Source organism: Podarcis tiliguerta (assembly GCF_965153285.1).
Source record: "Podarcis tiliguerta genome assembly, chromosome: 16".
Taxonomy (NCBI): Eukaryota; Metazoa; Chordata; class Lepidosauria; order Squamata; family Lacertidae; genus Podarcis; species Podarcis tiliguerta.
The window spans coordinates 8,134,163-8,155,172 of record NC_139549.1 but is presented as its reverse complement, the minus strand read 5'-3'; the positions used below and the strand labels follow the sequence as shown (position 1 = coordinate 8,155,172).

Here is a 21,010-nt window from a genome sequence, read left to right as displayed (position 1 = left end):
GTGGCCAGCATGACTAAGCCGCTTCTGGCGAACCAGAGCAGCGCATGGAAACGCCGTTTACCTTCCCGCCAGAGTGGTACCTATTTATCTACTTGCACTGGTGTGCTCTCAAACTGCTAGGTTGGCAAGAGCAGGGACCGAGCAACGGGAGCTCGCCCCGTCGCGGGGATTCGAACCGCCGACCTTTTGATCGGCAAGTCCTAGGCTCTGTGGTTTAACTCACAGCGCCACCCGCGTTCCTTGGCAACCACGAAGGGACCTATTACGTGGCAATAATTATACTGGCCTTGGCAGTCTTCAGGGCAATTATCCTAAAGTTTCAAAGCGAAAACCAGCTCAAATTATGTTTGAGTAGCACGTAAATAAACCCCCACTTATTTATTTACATGTCTGTACTTTCCCTTTCTTTCTTTGGCACGTGAATGGTCATCACTGTCTTGTAGCATGAGAACAGGATAAGGCGATAGCTAACATCAGCTATCAGACCTCAAGAGCTGAAGTCAATGGGCATTACTAACTTTGGTCTATTGGTTTCCATGGGTTTGCTCCGCTATGTACATTTAAAGCGCAGCTTCCCCAAGTGTCCAGGGAACTGTAGTTTGCCCACAACAAAGCTACAATTCCCAGCACCCTCAACGAAACCATGGTACCTGGGACTCTTTCAGAGGAAGCCATGCTTGTTTAAAGCATCATTGTGGTGCTTTAATGGCACCCCCCATCCTTTTAAAATGGCATTATTTCCTCCAGGTAATCCTGGGAACTATAGTTTTTTAAGGGTGCTGGGAACTGTAGCTCTGTGGGTGGTAAACTACAGTTCTTTTTTGGAAGGGGTGTTTGAAGCGAAAGGTGTGGGTCTGCATAAATCCATTTTCTTCAGTGGGCCTACTCCGAGTAAGAGGCAGGACATCCTAAAAAAGGAAAACCAATTCCTTGTCTTGTGGAAAGGCGGGGCCAGAAGTAAACTCGGTTGCTGCTGCCCAATAGCAGCCAGGCTGCCATTGCCCTGCCGTTCCCCCACCCAATGAACAGAGCGCTTACTTCTGCTCCTCCCCACCTCCGAACAAGAGCCTTTGAACCAGGAGGCCTCGCAAGAAGCCAACCCGGAAGCGACAAGCAGCCGTGTCACTCTGTACTTTTTTACTAAGTCTTTCCTCCGCTGAGAGGTTGGGGCCGGACTCCAAGCCTCCCCTCCTCCTCCTCCTCCCCGCCCGAACTCCCAATCATTGGCCCGCTGGGACGGCTCCTGCCACTCACCGGCCTCCCTGGCCCCTGATAGGCCGAGAGCGAAGACGAGGCAGGAGGAGAGGCGGGCCCTTCCGGTTGTGCTGGAGGGCTGCGCTTCTTCCTCCGCCCGTTCCCTTCACACACTCGCTCATCCCAAAGCACCGACTTCCGGTCTTGTGCGGCTGGGTGGTGGGGGGCGAGGAGGCGCGCACGCTCCCCCCTCCCTACCCCCCACCGGAGCAGAGACTCCCCCCCACCCCTATCTCTATATATATCCCCCCCTCACCTTTTTATTTTTTAAAATTTGTCCCTGAAAGAGAGACACGCCTATAAAAAGAGTGTCACCCCTCGCCTCCACCCTTAGCTGCCCCAAGCCCCGCCTCCTGGGACTCAAGCCCCGCCCCCAGAAGACCCCCTCCCACTCCTTATGCCCCGCCCCTCAGAGCTAGGAGAGGGCCCCCCCCCAACTCACCTCCCCACTTAACCCCCACTCAAGTCTGACCACTTTTTCCCCTTTAGAGTTTCATTGGTCAAGCAAAAGTATCCCCTCCAAATTTGGAGCTGCAGGGATCCCCCACTCCCCACAATAGGTTTTTTTTTTTGGGGGGGGAGACTTAAAAGTCCCCCCCGCTCCTCACCCCCCACAAAGTGCTCCCCTTAAATAGTGGGGCACCTATCACAGGTTGTGTGTTGTGGTGGTGACTTTAAATAAGAGAGTCAGTTCCACCTGCCCCATAGCTAATCCCCCTGCCCCTTAGCCCCCCTCCCCACATCTGTTTCTCTCCCCCTGCCTCCAAATAGGGCACTGAGGAAAGTCCAGGGGGGGTGAGTGTGGGGCTTCCCCATTGATCTCACCCCCCGCCCCACTTTGGTAAGGGAGAGAGAGAGAGAGAGAGAGGGAGCAAGGGGGTGTCTTCCCCACCCCACCCCCACCTGCTATGGAGAAGGGGAAAGGGGGTGCAGCAACCACAGGAGGAGGAGGTGGAGGGAAATTGCTGATCTACACCAGCTTGGATGCCAAGGATGAGTTAGAGGAGGTAGGTGCCCGGGGGGTGAAGGTGAAGGGAGGGTGTGGGTGGGACAGCGCTTCTCCTTAGAAGGCATACAAATAATAATTTTTAAAATCAAAAGTGGGCCTGCTATGCCTCTGGAGTAACAAGAGGTGTTTGTCTTCCTAGGCCCAGCACCAGGCAAGTGACATAGAAAGTTGCATTTGTCTTCCTAATTGTGCTTTTTTTAAGCCTCGACCAGTTCATGGCTACTAGCCACGATGGCTATGCAACAGTCTCCATAGTCGGAGGCAGTTACGTTTCTGAATATCCCATTCTGGACATCATGGCAGGTGTGAGCACTCTTGTATTTGTGTCCCTGTCGTGGGTTTCCCAGCAGCGTCTGGGTGGCCGCTCTGATAACAGGATGCTGTATCTATAAGAAGAGCCTCCTGGGTCAGGCCAGTGACCCACCTAGTCCGGTATGGGCCATTGGCCTGACCCAGCCAGCTCTTCCCATGTGGTCTGACGGCATCTGGCTGGCGGAATGCAGAATGTGCTCTTCGGTAACCATAAGTTATGGAGCTCTTGTGGGTTATTTCCTGGGTTTGGGGACTGTGGCTATAATTAACATTGACAAAGTGCTGAGAGGTCTGCAGGCTGCTTTCTGAGTCTGCCGCTTCCTCAGTGCAATAGGGGGAATATAGTTCCCATTTCAGAGTTGGGAAGAGTGAGGCTGCAGCAGCTTCTCTGAGGGCTGCCTAGCAGCGGTGGCAGATTTCCTATGGGACTGGTGGGGCAGAAGTGAGAGAGACCAGGAGTCGAGACAATGATGGCCAGAGCTGCCCCCTTACTGGTGATATATGTCAGACCACAGGCAGGTGGGGAATGACTGCGGTCAGTGCCCCATTTGCCCTGATAGGCCAGCTTCCACTCTTAGCTGGTGAGCTGAGGTTGCTGTGCCCAGAGCGGCTTACAAAGATGGCCTGGTGGCTTTTTTTTCTGGCTTGGTAACTTGCAGGGACTTGTTTAGAAAGTTGATGTGGCCCACGCCTTTGCGTGGCTGCAATACTTTTTCCACTGGGCTTCGTAGCCTCTGCACTGCCTGAGGATTGCTCCCGGTGCCAGGAATGGGTCATAGAACTGAAGAATCGCAGAGCTGGGTCCTTGACGGTAGCTCAGTGGAGATGTCGACCCAGTGTGCGTCAGCTGTGGGAAAGGCAAATTCCATGTTAGGGATTGTTAGGAAAGAGGTTGAGAAGAAAGTTGCCGCTACACAGATGCCGTCGTTCCAAGTCTGTGGTGTGACTGCTCTTGGAATATTGTGTGCAGTTTGGGACAAGTCAGAAAGGATATTATGGAGTTGCAAAGGGTTCAGAGAAGGGCGGCCAAAATGATCAATGTTGCGGTGTGCGGGGCTTTTTTTAGTTTAGACAAAAGGTGAGTAAGAGCTGCTAGAAGTTTATAACAGTTTGCATGGCTTGGAGAAAATGCATAGAGAAAAAGTTCTGGTCCTTTTCCCATAACAACTCTAGAACTTGTGAACACTCAGTGGAGCTGAATGTGGGAAGATTGAGGACAGATGAAAGGAAGTACATCTTCACACAGTGCCATAGTTCAGCTATGCAACTCACTCACACAAGAGGTAGTGATGGCCACTAGCTTGGGTGGTTTTAAGACAGGATTGGACAAATTCATGGAGGCTAAGGCTGCCTGTATGGGACGCGGGTGGCGCTGTGGGTTAAACCACAGAGCCTAGGGCTTGCCGATCAGAAGGTCAGCGGTTCGAATCCCAGCAACGGGGTGAGCTCCCGTTGCTCGGTCCCAGCTCCTACCAACCTCGCAGTTCGAAAGTACATCAAAATGCAAGTAGATAAATAGGTACCGTTCTGGTGGGAAGGTAAACAGCATTTCCGTGCACTGCGCCTTGGTTCGCCAGAAGCGGCTTAGACATGCTGGCCACATGACCCGGAAGCTGTACGCCGGCCCCCACGGCCAGTAAAGCGAGATGAGCACTGCAACCCCGGAGTCGGCCACGACTGGACCTAATGGTCAGGGGTCCCTTTACCTTTAAGGCTGCCTGTGGTTACTAGCCACGATGGCTATTTTCTGTGTTCAGAATGATCAAGGGGTTGCAGGAACTCCTCTACAAAAGATTAAATCTTGTTTTTTATGTTTTGGGGAGCGGGGAAAGGCAAGTAGCAGAGGCCTTGATAGAGGTGTATAAGATTCTGCTTCATGTGGAGGGAGATTCTCCCTCATAACAGTAGCACCCAGGGTCATCCGATGAAACTGAGTGCTAGAAGATTCAGGACCGGCAGAATAAATTACAACTATACACAATGCATGTTCAGACTGTGGAATTTCCTCCCAAAAGATGTAGCGATGGCCATCAATTTGGATGGCTTTAGAAGGGCGTTAAACAAATGCATTGAGGATAAGGCTTTCTGTGGCTTCTGGCCACGGTGACTCTGTTCTCCCTCCACTATCAGAGACAATGTGCCTGTGTTGCTCACAGGTCCTGTTTTCGGGTCCTGTTTTCAGGCTTCCCACAGACATCTGGTTGGCCACTGTAAGAACAGGATGCCGACCTCACTGGGCCTTTGGTCTGATCCAGCTGTGTTCTTCTCCTGTTCATCCCTGCCCTCGCCAATGTCAGGGATAGTGGCCTGGTTTGCTCATAACATTTAACCATGGTTTCAGTAAACCTTAGTTAATGAATCTTGGTTTTGCATAATTTGCTAGCCCAGCACTTTAGCCATGGTTTGTTTATAGGCATAGAATTGTAGAGTTGGGACCCCTAGGGTCATCTAGTCCAACCCTCTGTAAATGCAGGACAGCTAAAGCATCCACGACACATGGCCACCCAACCTCTGCTTAAAAACCTCCAAGGAAGGAGAGTCCCTCACCTTCTAATGTGTCCGTTCCACTTTCGAACAGCTCTTACCATCAGAAAGTGCTTCCTGATATACAGCTGGAATCTCCTTTCTCGTAACTTAAATCCATTGGTTCTGATCCTACCCTCTGGAGCAGGAGAAAACATGTTTGCCCCATCTCCCATGTGGCAGCCCTTTAGAGATCTGAAGATGGCTATCAAAGCTCCTCTCAGTCTCTCCCAGGCTAAGCATACCCAACTCCCTGTTTCTAATAAGGCTTAATTTCCACACCCTTGACCATCTTAGTTGCCCTCCTTGGTCCACACACATTCCAGCTTGTCAATATCCTTCTTAAATTGTGGTGCTCAGAACTGGGCGCAGGACTTCAGGTGTGGCCTGACCAAGGCAGAATAGAGCAGTAATATGACTACCTTTGATTGGGATGCTATACTTCTGTTGATGTAGCCTAGAATAGCATTAGCCTTTTTTTTGCTGCTGCATCACACTGTTGACTCATGTCCAGCTTGTGGTCTACTAAAACCCCTAGATCCTTTTCACGTGTACTACTGGCAACCCAGGTGTCCGCCATCTTAGATTTGTGCAGCTGGTTCTTCCTGCCTAAGTGCAGAACCTGACATTTGTCCCTCTTTAAATTTATTGTGTTAGTTTTGGCCCAGTTCTGCAAGGTCATATTGAATCCTAAAGGTATATGTGTATGTACGTGTGTATGCACATGTACACACGCGCACACACACACAAATGCACACATTTCATCCAAGTCATTTATAAAACCGTCAAACAACAACGAGCCCAGAACACAACCCTGTGGCACCCAGGGTTCTGTTTGGGTTCTGTCAGTCAACCAGCTACAAATCCATCTTGCCCAGTCCACATTTTACCAGCTTTTCCACAAGAATATCATGGGGGAGTTTACTGCCTTTAACTATGGTTTAGCCCCGTGTGTGATCATAGGCAGTGCATGCAGTGGCGTAGCATGGGTTGTCAGCACCCGGGGCAAGGCAAGTAATTTGCACCCCCTAACCCGTGGATTTGCGCCCCCTAACCCGTGGATTTGCGCCCCCTAACCCTAACCCCCAGATGTTGCGCCCAGTGCGGCCGGGCCCCCCTGCACCCCCCACGCTACGCCACTGAGTGCATGACTTCTATGCAACTTGTCTGTGCATCTGTCAAGTGTACAGAATTAGTGCCCCTGAGACCAATTCAGCCACCTGCACATGCTCAGAGTCCTTTCCGCGTTGCCATGTTTCCTGGGCCCAGATCCAGCGTTGGGCCATCTTACCCCCCCCCTCCCCCAGGTGCAGTGTCCATAAGGGGTGCAGCATGTGTCTCGGTTAACAATTTACCTCCTTGGGAACATTTCCTGGTAAAGCATTTCTCAGACTTCCTTCCCAGTAAAGGCATCTCTGCTAGGAAATGCAATCAGAGGTGTCTGGGCCGCTGCTGGACACCCTCAGCACCTCTTATGTACGAATCAATTATCACCCGAAAGTTCAGCGGTGAGGAAAAGCATGCAAAAAGTCACAGAGCGGCAGAGTCTTGGGTTTGTGCTGTCTTTGGTTAGCGGTACTTGTGTGGCCGGTTTCATTCTTCCTGACAACGCCGTCACGAGCCAGATCTGTTATGCTTCTCTAGTGCAGGGGCCCTCCTCTCAATGTGCCATTGAATATTCCTCGCTGAGCCAGGCAGCAGGAGGGCAGAGAGGGAGAGCCAGGCCCAGAGACCCCTGTGCCAGGCCAGCAGTGATGTGACCTGCCAAGCCAAATGCAGAACGGCAGCCATTGGCTGTGTTCAGTTTTGCCGGGAGATGGGCAGCCCCCCTTTTGCACCGGCAGGCAGGAAAACCAGGAGGTGCCTTGAGCCCCCAGTAGACTGCAGTTGATCTTGGCGGTGTCACAAGAAATTTAAGAAATCGGCCAGGTGCGATTTGCGACAGGCGCAGGTCCAGTTGCAACCACATGGAGATCTTTGGGTGACTGACATCTCCATCTGGCTGGCCCCTCCAGCTTTCCTACGCTGGTGAGGAGAAGAGCTTGTCTGTTGCCTTGATCTCCCACCCATGGTTCACCCCCCGGCCTCAGTTAATCCCTACAACAACCCTGCGAGGTAGGTAAAAAGGAGGCTGGGACTGACTTCAAGGTCACCCAGTGACCTTCATGGCTTAGCGGGGATTTGAACCCCGGCCTCCCAGGTCCTAGTCCGGCACTCTAACCATTACACCACACACCTAGAGTCCTTATGCTATGGGGCAGCTGTATAAATGAAGTACCGTATTTTTCCGTGTATAAGACGCCCCCATGTATAAGACGTCCCCTATTTGGGGGGACACCAAATTAAGAAAACACCTCTCAGCACTACCCAAGTATAAGACCAATTTTATACCTAATTTTTTTTTGGAGGAAATCTAGTCTTATACACAGAAAAATACGGTAGGCAAATAAATATGGGGAAAGCAATATGCCACATTGGGAAGGATCTGAAATACTTTCCTTGAAGCTTGAATTTGTTTTATGAATTTGTTTGAATTAGTTTTATTTGGTGTTTCAATGTGTTGTGAAACCGCTATGAGATTCCCCCCCCCCCTTTAAAATAGAAAGCGCTACAGTGGTACCTCAGGTTAAGTACTTAATTCGTTCCGGAGGTCTGTACTTAACCTGAAACTGTTCTTAACCTGAAGCACCACTTTAGCTAATGGGGCCTCCAGTTGCCACCGCACCGCCGGAACACAATTTCTGTTCTCATCCTGAAGCAAAGTTCTTAACCTGAGGTAATATTTCTGGGTTAGCGGAGTCTGTAACCTGAAGTGTATGTAACCTGAAGCGTATGTAACCCAAGGTACCACTGTATATAAATGAAGTTAATAATAAGAATTAGAATCCTCTGGAAGAAAAATGGTGCCTAGGCATTCCTAGGTTGAAGGTGCCATTCGGTACTTAGCTGATAGATCTGAGTTTCTAACCCTGGGCACAAGTTATTGGAGGAGGAACGTGGGAAACTGCCTTATTACAGAGTCAGACCACCGGTCCATTTAGCTCAGAACGGCCTATGCAGACTGGCAGCTGCTCTCCAGGGGTTTTATAACAGGGTCTGTCTGTCGGCCCTCCCGGAAGATGCTGGGGATTGAAGCTGGAGCCTTCTGCATTCAAAGCAGATGTTCTGACGCTGAGCTGCGGCCCTTCCCTACAATATATTTAGGGAAATAGGAAACATAATAATAATAATAATAATAATAATAATATATTATTTATACCCTGCCCATCTGGCTGGGTTTCCCCAGCCACTTTAAAAGAGGATTAGATAAATTCGTGGGGGATAAGACTGTCAGTGGCTACTAGCCAGGATTGCTATGCTTTGCCTCCACAGCTAGAGGCTTGTGCTTAGGTCTCTCTGCTTAGCCACTGTGAGAACAGGATGCTAGACTAGACAGGCCTTTGGCCTGATCCTGCAGGGCTCTCACTGCAGTATTGCTGTATAAGAAAGGGTTTTTTTTTAAAAAAAGTATTGTACAACCTTTTGGAGAGGGAGGATTGTTTGTCTCATGGTCCTGAATTATTTTTTGTTACTTTTTAAAAAAACAAAAACAAACCCAGGGTACAACACATTTCGTTCCTAAAATAGCAACAAGATTGACAAACATGGAAAATGATGCAATTCAAGCCACTTAATTTGCCAGAACCTCTGCTGTTGCATCTCCGCGAGGGCTAGGGGTCCGTTTGCTCGTAAATGTCCCAGACTTAACTGCAAGGCTGGCTTGTGTGTACAGCGACCTTGCGAAGTAGGTTAGGCCGGAAAGGGCCATGTCACTACCCTGACTTTCTTCCATGTAGAATACCATGCCTCAGGAGTGATTGGTTGTACCTGTGATATCTTGATTTGGGGGGTGGGAATATGGTTTAGGGTGGGTGGGCTCAGGCTGGTGGTGTCGCCAAGTAAGGGGCGTGTGTGTTCCTAACCACTGTGCCAACTGAATGTCACAAGCGGTGACGTTAAGTGGAGGCCAGCTTGCCAGAACAAATGTTTTGAGTCTGGGACTCGGAGATTAGCTCAGGGGAGGCCTGAGTGTAGTGGTTCTGTATTCCCACCCACTTCTGTGTCTGACTTCAGTGTGCTGAATCGAACGGCCTTAGACATCTGCCCTGTCCAGCCCACAGCATATTGGGGCACTGTTATACGGTGGTTCTGCTCCTTCCTCCTGGGCTGTGTCCAAAAAGTGGTGTCAGGGGAGGAGTATTCAGACCCCTTGTGGGTTGCCTCAGGGCTCCGTCCTCTCCCCCATGCATTTAAACATCTATATCGGCTTTCCTCAACCTCGGCCCTCCAGATGTTTTTGGCCTACAACTCCCATGATCCCTAGCTAGCAGGACCAGTGGTCAAGGATGATGGGAATTGTAGTCTCAAAACATCTGGAGGGCTGAGGTTGAGGAAGCCTGATTTATATGAAACCACTGGCAGCAATCACCAGGGGGTTTGGACTGGGTGTCCATCAATATGCAGATGATACCCAGCTCTACCTCTCTTTCAAATCAGAACCAGTGAAAGCGGTGAAGTCCTGTGTGAGTGCCTGGAGGTGGTTGGAGGATGGATGGCAGCTAACAGATTGAGATTGAATCCTGACAAGACAGAAGTACTTTTTGGGGGGAACAGGGGGCGGGGCGGGTGGGGGGGGACTCCCTGGTCCTGAATGGGGCAACGGTGCCCCTGAAGGACCAGGTGCGCAGCCTGGGAGTCATTTTAGACTCACAGCTGTCCATGGAGGTGCAGGTCAATTCTGTGTCCAGGGCACCTGTCTACCTGCTCCATCTGGTACGCAGGTTGAGACCCCACCTGCCTGTGGACTGGCTTGCCAGAGTGGTGCATGCTCTGGTTAGCTCCCGCTTGGACTACTGCAATGCGCTCTACGTGGGGCTACCTTTGAAGGTGACTGGGAAACTACAACTAATCCAGGATGCAAAATTGAAAGTGTTGGTGCTCCCCTTTAAAGCCCCAAGAGGCCCTGTATACCCAAAGGAGCGTCTCCACCCCCATCGTTCTGCCCGGACACTGAGGTCCAGCTCCGAGGGCCTTCTGGCGTTTCCCTCACTGCGAGAAGCAAAGTTACAGGGAACGAGGCAGAGAGCCTTCTCGGTAGTCACACCCGCCCTGTGGAATGTCCTCCCAGCAGATGTCAAAGAGTTATATAATTTTTTCTACATAATCTGAAGGCAGCCCTGTTTTGGGAAGCTTTCAGTGTTTGATGTTGTTGTTACTTTCCCCTTTTCCCCACACGTATTTTTGTTGGAAGCCATCCAGAGTGGCTGGGACAACCCAGTCAGATGTGAGGGGTATAAGAAATTTGATGATGATTATGATGTCCTTCTGGTGGGCTTCCCAGAGACGTATGGTTGGTGGAAACTGAATGCTGGACTAGATGGGCCTCTGGTCAGATCCAGGAAGGTGGTTCTTGTGTGCAGAATCCAGCTGTCCTGGCTGCCACCCCAGGCTAGAGACCTGCGATAATGGAATGGGTTGGAGGAGGAGGCCCAGAGGCTTATCTTTCCACATCAGCTCACATTCTCTCACCTTCAAACTATGGCCAGGTCTAGCACATGGAACGCTTCCTTATGTTGAATCAGACTGTTGGTCCATCTAGCTCAGTACTTCCTGCACTGGCTGGCAGTGGCTCTCCAGTTTTTCTCCCAGCCGGGTTTGGAACTGCTGTCGGCTGGTCCTGGGAGGCTCTGCGTGCAAACCATTTGCTCTACCCACCCAGCTGCAGCTTTCCCCCAGTTATCCACTCCTGCCTATCGTTTCCTTTGGGTGACAAGACTCAAGGAAGCTCTGGTCTCTTCTTGACCTTCCTGGACCCGGTGCGTTAATAACTTGGCGCGAATGAAAAACAGATGCCTCTGAAACAGCCGTGGCCCAAAGGCTCCTTGAAAATCTGCCGTGTGGTGTGGAGTGATCAAAACGTGGTCTTCAAAGGGAGGTGGGGTATTTTATCTCTCTCGCTCTCTTTCTCCCCCCCTGGAATTCTCCTGGCCCTGACTCAAGGGGCATAAATGCCACCTCCAGAATCTCAGCGCAGCTTTCCAAAGCGGATGTCAGCTTGGCCTTGGGCTGGCTTGTGGAGATAGACGGAAACGTCAAGGCTCTTGTAACTTCAGAGGGATGGAACCTTGAAACGTCATCAAGGAAGCATTCCCCTTTGCACAGCTGGGGGATGGAGGCACGGAGACCACCAAAGGCTTGCCACGAGTGTGTGCTGACTGGAGAAAGCGTAAGGATCAGGGAAGCTCCAGTCCTCCAGGAGCTGTGGGGCTGCAGCCCCCAGTGGCCAGCATCAGGAGGAGTCATAGGCCACATTCACCCCATGCAGATAGGTAAAGGTAAAGGGACCCCTGACCATTAGGTCCAGTCGTGGCTGACTCTGGGGTTGCGGCGCTCATCTTGCTTTATTGGCCGAGGGAGCCGGCGTACAGCTTCCGGGTCATGTGGCCAGCATGACTAAGCCGCTTCTGGCAAACCTTCCTGCTGGAGTGGTACCTATTTATCTACTTTTAGTTTGTGCTTTCGAACTGCTAGGTTGGCAGGAGCAGGGACCGAGCAATGGGAGCTCACCTCGTCTCGGGGATTCAAACCACCGACCTTCTGATCAGCAAGTCCTAGGCTCTGTAGTTTAACCCACAGCACCACCCGCGTCCCTCCATGCAGATAAAGCACCACTTTATAAACCGTCACAGGTTCCCCCAAGGAATTCTGGGAGCTGTAGTTTGTCAAGGCCGCCAAGAGTTGTTACGAGACCCTTATTCCCCCTCCAGAACTACAGTTCTCAGAGTGGTTTAGCAGTCAATCCCTCTTCACGGGGAACTATGGGAACTGTAGCTCTGGGAGAGGAACAGGGGTCTCCTTTCAGCACCCTTAACAAACCGCACCTTCCATAATTCTTTGGGCGAAACCATGGCTGTTTAAAATGGTATCATGGCGCTTAAAATGTGACCATTGTTCTGCTCAGAGTGGATAGGTTCATTGAAATGAATGGACATGGCTTCATTGAAATTAATAGACCTAAGTTAGTCATGTCCATTCATTTCAACGGGTCGACTGAGCGGAACCTAGGCTGCATTCAGACCATCCATTTAAAGTGCTGGGATGATACCACTTTCAACAGTTGTGCCTTCCCTTAAGGAATTCTGGGAGTTGTAGTTAAGTGCACTGAGAGTTGTTACAAGACCCTTATCTCCCCCCCCCCCCGACCTACAATTCACAATGGCTTAAAAATCAATCCCACTTTCCAGGGAACTCCCTGCAGAAGTGTCCGGCTCGCCACTGTGGGAACAGGATGCCAGACTAGATCAGAGTTTTCTGCCACAGTGGCTGTGCTTTCCTCCCCTGTCGGAGGCAGTATACCTTTCAGTACCAATCACAGGTGAGGATAACTTTGGTATTGCTTTCCATCGCAGCACCTGGTTGGCCACTGTGATAACAGGATGCTGGACTAGATGGGCCTATGGCTGACTCCCAGCTGCAGGGTTCTCCGTTGAATTCTACATTCGAAACAATGCGTATGTCACACGATAGAAGCTTATAAAATTATACACCGCATGGAGAAAGTTGATAGGGAAAAGTTTGTCTCTCTCATAGCACTAGCAGCTGAGTGTCGGCAGATTACAGAAAGTCCTTCTACACACAGTCCATAACTAAACTGTGGGATTCACTGTCACTGCTAACTTGTGAGGCTTTAAGGGAAGGTTAGACAAATCCACAGGCTGGCTAGGTTCTCCTTCCAGAGGCGTGGCATCAGGTTTCGTGTTTCTTAGTTCCTCCTGGTCTTTTTTGCAAATAACATTCCCTCGTCGCGCACCGCTGTTGCGGCAAGATAGGACATAGAAGCGACTTAAAAGCTTGCAAACACCATCACTCACGCAGAGGGGGGTGTCACCCCGTGGTCCGCCCCTGACCCCTTTCCTTGCATGCTCTGACCACGACATGCAGGGCACACACTCTGCAATATTAATGGGCCTGTGTGTGTGTGTGTGTGCAGGCTGGCCAGCTGGGGTGGGAGGCGAAGACTTGCTCGCTGCTCCTTTTCAACAAAGCCGGCAGCCCTACTGTCCCTGGTGAGAATTTTCCGCACCCCCTTCGAAAGGATGAAAGCCGCCTCTGGATGTTAGGAAGTGTGACTCGGGGGAGGGGCCACATTGAAATTACGGCGGCCCCTGGGGTCTCCTGAGGAGGAGACGGCAGGGACTTTGGGTGTCCTCTCTCATTTCAGCTGTCACAACTTAGGGACATCAAAGGGAGCTTTGATGAGGCCCTTCCAGCAGCAGGAAAAAGATCTATGGGGAAAGACCTTGGATTTGCTAACCCCCCCCCCATTCCCAACACACACACGCGGGTGACAAATGACATATGTCTCTAGCTCTTGGCATGCACGTGGTGTTTTCCCTGTCAAACCCACTCCCCCCCAATAGAGAAACAGGCTTGATTCTCAATGGCTCAGATCACAAGGGCTGGGAAACTAGAGTCGCTTCCTCTTCATCCCTGGGAGCAAAAACAAGCAAATGCATTTCTAGGCTGCATCAACAGAAGAAGTAGAGTCTCCAGAGCAAGGAAAATAATAGCACTAGTCTCTTCTGCCTTGGTCAGTTCCCACCTCGAATACTGTGTCCATTCCTGGGCAGCATTTTATGGGAGTTCGCTTTAAAGGGCAAACTAACAGACTGTAGTTGATGCAGCCCTGTAGAGATTCTGCGCGCTCTCTGCCCAGCTGAGTCCAGAGTGTTCGTTCCTGGTGTTGGGTAGCTGGGCAATTCTGCTGGTTTACTGCCTGCTTGAGCTGACAGCTGGTGTTGAGGACTCCCAGACTGCTGGTGTTGGGGGGCTTCCAAGATCCATGCCAAAGCAGTTAGCTCCTGGGTGGCTCAGGACTTCACGGCAGCCGTGACAACCAGGGGGCTACCCCAACACGTCATCAGCCCAACGCATGTGGCAGGTCACACTTGTTTTCTTGGCTGGGCAGGAAGAGGGTAATCTGAAAACGGGGGGATATTTGCATCAGTCCCTTGTCATGGTCAGATCACTTCCTGTTGAGATTCTGGCTCTGAACACCTTTCTCCCTTTGCAGAGGTGGGGAACTTATGGGGGTGGTCCACCCTCGGAGGCTGATGGAGCCGTTGGGTTTCCAGACGGCCCTGGGTGATTTCTCGGCTGATGTGACCGATGCTGCTTTAAAAGCCCTGGCTGACTTAGAATCATAGAGTTGGAAGAGACCTCAAGGGCCATTGAGTCCAACCCCCTGCCAAGCAGGAAACACCACCAGAGCACTCCTGACATATGGTTGTCAAGCCTCTGCTTAAATACCTCCAAAGAAGGAGACTCCACCACACTCCTTGGCAGCAAATCCCACTGTCAAACAGCTCTTACTGTCAGGAAGTTCTTCCTAATGTTTAGGTGGAATCTTCTTTCTTGTAGTTTGGATCCATTGGTCCGTGTCCGCTTCTCTGGAGCAGCAGAAAACAACCTTTCTCCCTCCTCTATATGACATCCTTTTATATATTTGAACATGGCTATCATATCACCCCTTAACCTCCTCTTCTCCAGGCTAAACATGCCCAGCTCCCTTAGCCGTTCCTCATAAGGCATCGTTTCCAGGCCTTTGACCATTTTGGTTGCCCTCCTCTGGACACGTTCCAGTTTGTCAGTGTCCTTCTTGAACTGTGGTGCCCAGAACTGGACACAGTACTCCAGGTGAGGTCTGACCAGAGCAGAATACAGTGGCACTATTACTGGAACATCCGGATGGTTCATGCTGTTGACACAATCCCTCATGAGATCCCTCTCCTTCTCTGTGGAGCCCACTTGGCTCCCTGGTATACTTCAGAGCTCAGAGTGAGGAAACAAGCTGGGAGGCGGCTTGGACGCAATTGGAGAAGAACTCTGGTTGAATGTAATCAAACACTGGTGAGGGCTCACCATCGAGCCTACCTAGTGTCAGTCAAGGCAGCAAATAAGGTGTACTTTGCTCCATCCAGTATACCTGAAGGAGCATCTCCACCCCCATCGTTCTGCCCGGACACTGAGGTCCAGCACTGAGGGCCTTCTGGCGGTTCCCTCGCTATGAGAAGCCAAGTTACAGAGAACCAGGCAGAGGGCCTTCTCGGTAGTGGCACCTGCCCTATGGAAAGCCCTCCCATCAGATGTCAAAGAGAAAAAGAACTACCAAACTTTTAGAAGACATCTGAAGGCAGCCCTGTTTAGGGAAGCTTTTTATGTTTAATAGGTTATTGTATTTTAGTGTTCTGTTGGAAGCCGCCCAGAGTGGCTGGGGAAACCCAGCCAGATGGGCGGGGTATAAATTATTATTATTATTATTATTATTATTATTATTGCTGCCTCCGTTGTATCCTCATTGTTCCGTCTGGCAGAGCTTTTCCGGGTGGTGCGGGGCCTTTAACAGTCAGGCCCGAAGGCTTTGACTTGTTTGCAAAGCACTTTGAGGTTAAAATTGCTTGCATCCACCGGGACCTTGACTCTGCTGTTTCAGCAGATGAATCTCAAGGGTGTCTCAAGCACTGTCTGGTCTTGTTGAGTGAGTTTTGATTGGTAAGGCTCAAGATGTGGACAAGGTGCTTCAGTTGGTCAGGGCGACCGCTTGCGCTCTGAACTCTCACCCCTTTTGGCTGATAAAAACCGGCAGGGAAGGGATAGCTGGCTGGGCCAGGGACATGATTAATTCCTCCTTGCCTGAGGTGGTGGTCCTCTCCCGACTTGGAGGAGGCAACGAGAAGACCAGTCCTTAAGAAACCCTCCCTGGATTCCGAAAATCTAAGTAATTACTGACCAGTTGCCAGTCTCCCCTTCTTGGGCAAGGTTCTTGAGCAGGTGATCCAGGCCCTGTAGGATGAAACTGATTTCCTAGATCCATTTCAGTTGGGGTTTAGGCCTGGTTTTGGCACAGAAGCTGCTTTGGTTTCTCTGTCACCTCTGTCGGGAGAGAGACAGTGGGATTGTAGGTTAATTTTCCTTGACCTCTCAGCAGCTGCCAATACCATTCATTGACCATGGTATATTTCTGGGGAGGCTGAAATATAGGGCTGTGTGGCACCACTTGACGGTGATTCAAGCCCTATTGGATGGTCGTTTCCAGAGGGTGATGCTTGGGGAGTGTTCTTCAGCCCTGTGGAGCTTTCAATGTGGGGTTCAGTTTTCTCTCCTGTGCTGTTTAACATCCACATGGAACTGCTGAGCTTTGGAGTATGTTGTCATCCGCAATATGCTGATGACGCACAGCTCTACTTCTCCTTTATATCTGCAGGTGAGGCAGTGGTGCTGGACCATTGTCTTGCCTCGGTAATGGGCTGGATGAGAGCCAACAAACCGAAGCTCAGTCCAGATAAAACTGAGGTACAGTTAGTGGGTGGTTGCCTAGACTGCATGGGTGGGAGCTTGCCTGCTCTTGATGGAGTTACACTCCCTTTGAAAGTGGGGGTACGTAGCCTAGATCCTTTGCTGTTGCTTGAGACTCAGGTGGCCTCAGTGGCATTGAGTGCCCTCCATGAGCTTCAGTTGGTGGCCCAGCTTATCTGGAGAGGGATCGTTTAACTTCTGTTTTCTTTGCTCTGGTAAGCTCTAGGGTAGATTACTGCATCTGAAGACAGTTTGGAAACTTCAACCAGTGCAGAATTCACCAGCCAGGTTGCTCACTGTGGCAAATGCCAATCCTGGTCCAACCGCACAAGATGACAGTTTCCAGACCCAAATCAAGTGCTGGCTCTGATATATGAAGCCTTAAATGGCTCAGGACAACAATAGCTCAAGGACCACGTCTCCCCATATGCAACAACCCCGACCTGTGATCATCACCTGAGGTCTTTGTCTAGCTCCTCCACGAGAGGACCGGATCGCGTTAAAACGAGAATGGTCCTTCTCTGGGTGGGCTCCCCATTTGTGGAATGCTCTCCCCATCCATATCTTTAGGCACCAGGCAGATGTGTTTCTCTAGAACCGTTCTATGCGTTTGTGGGAGGGGAATTTGTGGTTTGCTTTTGTTTTATAATGTATTTTGTGTTCTTGTTTTGTATTTTTATGTTGTGAACTGCCCTGTGATTTTCAGATGAAGGGCAGTATGCAAATTTAATTAATAATGATGATGATGATAACCATAACTCAAAGAAGGCTACGGACAGATTCTCTTATTTAACGTATGTTTTAATAAGTATTTTTTTATTGAATATCTCTTGCAGTTGTTCCCATGGGGTGTGTCTAGGACTTCTTCTTTTCCCTTTAACTCTTCCCTTATACTTGAAAAAACATAAACATAAAAAAACTCCCTGTGTTCATCATTTGTAGCAGCCTAAAGGAACTAACTTTGGATGAAACTTCCCTGTCTGGTTGCTTGGAGACAAGTTTTGCTTGCCCCAGGTGAGCAGAAGTAGCTGTCTGTAAGAAACAAAAAGGAACCTTCTACCATATGTGGTGGACATGCCCCAAAATTGGGAAATTTTGGAGCATGATCCACGAAGAAATAAAATACTAAGAATATCATATAGTAAAAGGCCAGAGGTATTCCCTTTAGGAATTTTAAATGATGATATTCCAAAAGACAAAACTAAACTTTTCCTATATGCGACGTCTGCAGCAAGAATCCTGGTGGCTAAGTATTGGAAAGGGAATCAGTTACCCACTAGGGGAGAGTGTTTATGTAAGCTTTCAGAATACTTAGAATTAGCCAAATTGACAGACGTAATAAGACAAAAACCAAAAAGTAAAGTAAAAAAAAGAATGGGAGTGCCTAAATGAATACCTTGGGACGCAGGTGGCGCTGTGGGTAAAACCTCAGCGCCTAGGACTTGCCGATCACATGGTCGGCGGTTCGAATCCCCGCGGCAGGGTGCGCTCCCGTCGTTCGGTCCCAGCGCCTGCCAACCTAGCAGTTCGAAAGCACCTCCGGGTGCAAGTAGATAAATAGGGACCGCTCCGGCGGGAAGGTAAACGGCGTTCCGTGTGCTGCGCTCGCTCGCCAGATGCAGCTTGTTACGCTGGCCATGTGACCCGGAAGTGTCTTCGGACGGCGCCGGCTCTCGGCCTATAGAGTGAGATGAGCGCACAACCCTAGAGTCTGGCAAGACTGGCCCATACGGGCAGGGGTACCTTTACCTTTACCTTTAAATGAATACCTTAAAAGTCAAGGTTCGAGAACAGAAATCTGGCTGAGTCTGGAATAACCTTGTGAAGGGAAAGGATAAGAAAGAGGGATTTATATCTAGATGTTAGGATAGTGATGATCAGGAAAACAGGGCTGCCCCTGCTCTTCTCCCCCCCCCCCCCACTCACCTGGGATGACAAACCATTGGTCAACCTCTGGGCTTCTCCATTTACGCTTTTCAACACCTTTCACCCATTTTTTCCTTTATCCATTTTTTCAGAGGCTCGAAAGATGCATGGGCACCGTAACATCGCTGACGGGCGGGGTCTCCGAGAGGGAAGCGAACGACGCCCTGAACGCTCACGTGAGTATCTCAGTGCTGGAGTCACCTTGCAGAGGGTCCTCAAAAGCCCTGCCTCTTGCATCTAAGAGGGGCTGATGGCTGCATTTGCTAACCTCGATGGCTGTGCTCTACCTCCGCTATTCGAAGGGAGCCTGCCTCTGACTACGAGTTGCCAGGAATCGCCAGTGGGCAGAACTGCTGCTGCTGCTGTGCTCAGGTCTTGCAACTGGGGAGACGAACCTGTGACAACAGGATGTTGGACTAGATGGGCCATTGACCTGATGCAGCTGCAGGCCTCTTCTGTTCTTACCAGATCAGAGAAGTTCGTGGTGGAGGAGAAGGCTGTCCATGGCTTTCAGCCGCAATGGCTGAGTTCCTCTTCCTCTGAATACCAGCTGTTGGGAATCGCAAGCAGGCAGCGCTGCTGCTGCACTCGGGTCCTGCTTACGGGATTCCCATTGGGGAAGCTATTTATGGAGAAACTGTTTATGGCAGTGGCGTAGCGTGGGTTGTCAGCACCCGGGGCAAGGCAAGTAATTTGCGCCCCCTAACCCGGGGCAAGGCAAGTAATTTGCGCCCCCCCCCCACTGCACTGTCCCTCCCCCAGATAGTCCCTTGTTCTCTCTCCGCACCGCACCGCACGCCTGGCACCCTCCCCTCCACAGTGGGCGGCGACCCGGCGGCTCGGATTGGATTCGCACAGCCAGCACTGCAGTGAGAGAGAGTGAGTGAGCCAGGTAGGGGCAGAGAGCTGCGAGTGCGAGCGCGCCCCCCCCCCCCCAGATGTTGCGCCCGGTGCGGCCGGCCCCCCCCTGCACCCCCCACGCTACGCCACTGGTTTACGGAGCCTCCTTAAGGCTTTTTATTTAAAATAATGAAAATTCAGCCGGACTATTTTCAGGGTTGAATATTGTTCCTGCTGCTTTAACAGATGGATTTAACGCGTTCTTAACTGTTTTAGCTTTCCGTTCTGTTTTTAATTTCTCCTCTTTTTTTTTTTTGTACCGCCGCCACAATATTTCCAGTTTACAACTTCTTTAAATAAAATAAATGATTGGCACCTTAAAATACGAGAGTATATATAGAACTTGCCAGCATGACAAACAGATTAAGAAATAAAGATGATAAAAATTTGAAAGAAGACAGACATTATATATTTAGATTATATGGAAAAAAATATTACAACAAGAAAAGAAGCGTAACAGGCTGACGAAAAATACTCGGCGGTAGATGTTGCAAAGTGGGATAGTGTAAGGTAATGAAAACAACTTAGTGGAGTAAGAAAAGATAGCATTTGAAAAGATAGCAGATAGGAAACCAAGGAAAGAATGGGAGGGGAGTACAAGTTAAGGTTTATGAGAGTTAAATAAATTATTATTTAAATACATATGTCTTATATTTATGTTATTTCCGCCTTCTCTTATTATCCTGTGTCTGATTGTAACACAGTAGGTGCTGATGATATGATCAAACAGAAAAGCAAATAAAAAATTATTTAAATAAATAAAAATAAACAATTTGCTTCCAGGCATCCTTAATTGAAGTCAGCTTGGAAGGACTCTGAAAGCATCTTGATTTTATTTTAAATTGTTGCTGCTTTGGGAGTCCTTGCTTGCTCTACGGATTCCTTCCTCCCTCTCCCCGCACCTTCCCTCTGAGGTTTGGCCTGCCGTGAGATAAACCTTCCGGTCTTGCTCCTCCAGGTGTGCAAAGGAGCCCCTCAGCACGAAGAGATATGCCTGGGCCTTTTCATGCTGATCCTCACGGAGCCTGCTCAAGCGCAGAAGGTAAGGGCCTTCGTTTTTCGCTCTGAAATGCCTTAGGCTGTATCCTATGCCAGTCCTACTCAGAGCAGACCCATGGAACTCAACAGACACGACTAACGTAGCTCCATTGGTTTCAATGGGCCTACTCAAGGAGTAGATATTTTAGTTGGATGCAACCCTGTGCCCAGAAGGCTGGGAGAGGTGGGAGACAGGATTGGTACCTTTCCGCTTCTGATTCCCTTGTTTTGTTTCACTTCCTTCAAAAGTGATAGTCCAGCCCCACTGTGGCATTTGGGGCCCCTGCTCCTCCTTCTGCTGCCCTGATGGCGCCACTGTGCCGCTGAAGTTAGGGTTTCTGCATATGTCTTTCTTCTTGGTCACCCTGGGAAGGGGCCTGGTTGGGGTTGGGTTGAGCCCCAGAACCTCAAATTTCCTATCCCCTCCTTTTTAAAAAAAAACAACAAAAACACCAATACAGTGGTGCCCCGCAAGACGAATGCCTCGCAAGACGGAAAACCCGCTAGACGAAAGGGTTTTCCGTTTTTCAATGCGCTTCGCAGGACGAATTTCCCTATGGGCTTGCTTTGCAAGACGAAAATGTCTTGCGAGTCTTGAGATTTTTTTCCGCTCCCCACCCCCTTTTTCTAAGCCGCTAAACCGCTAATAGCCTT

At 50.1% G+C, this 21,010-nt stretch overlaps 1 protein-coding gene across 3 annotated transcripts in view; it reads left to right on the top strand.

The window, feature by feature from the left end:
• Nucleotides 1–1,297: 1,297 nt before the first annotated feature.
• INTS3 (integrator complex subunit 3) overlaps nt 1,298–21,010 on the top strand; it is a 95,681-nt gene continuing 75,968 nt past the window's right edge. Inside the window, exons 1-3 of one of the 3 annotated variants that reach the window (XM_083416503.1) lie at nt 1,298–2,261; nt 18,511–18,594; nt 20,277–20,360. In XM_083416503.1, the coding sequence (XP_083272629.1) occupies nt 2,163–2,261; nt 18,511–18,594; nt 20,277–20,360 (267 nt within the window). In that variant the 5' untranslated portion in view covers nt 1,298–2,162. Of the gene's footprint in view, nt 2,262–18,510; nt 18,595–20,276; nt 20,361–21,010 lie in introns of those variants that run through there. The other 2 variants (XM_083416504.1, XM_083416505.1) reach the window with 2 other exon arrangements.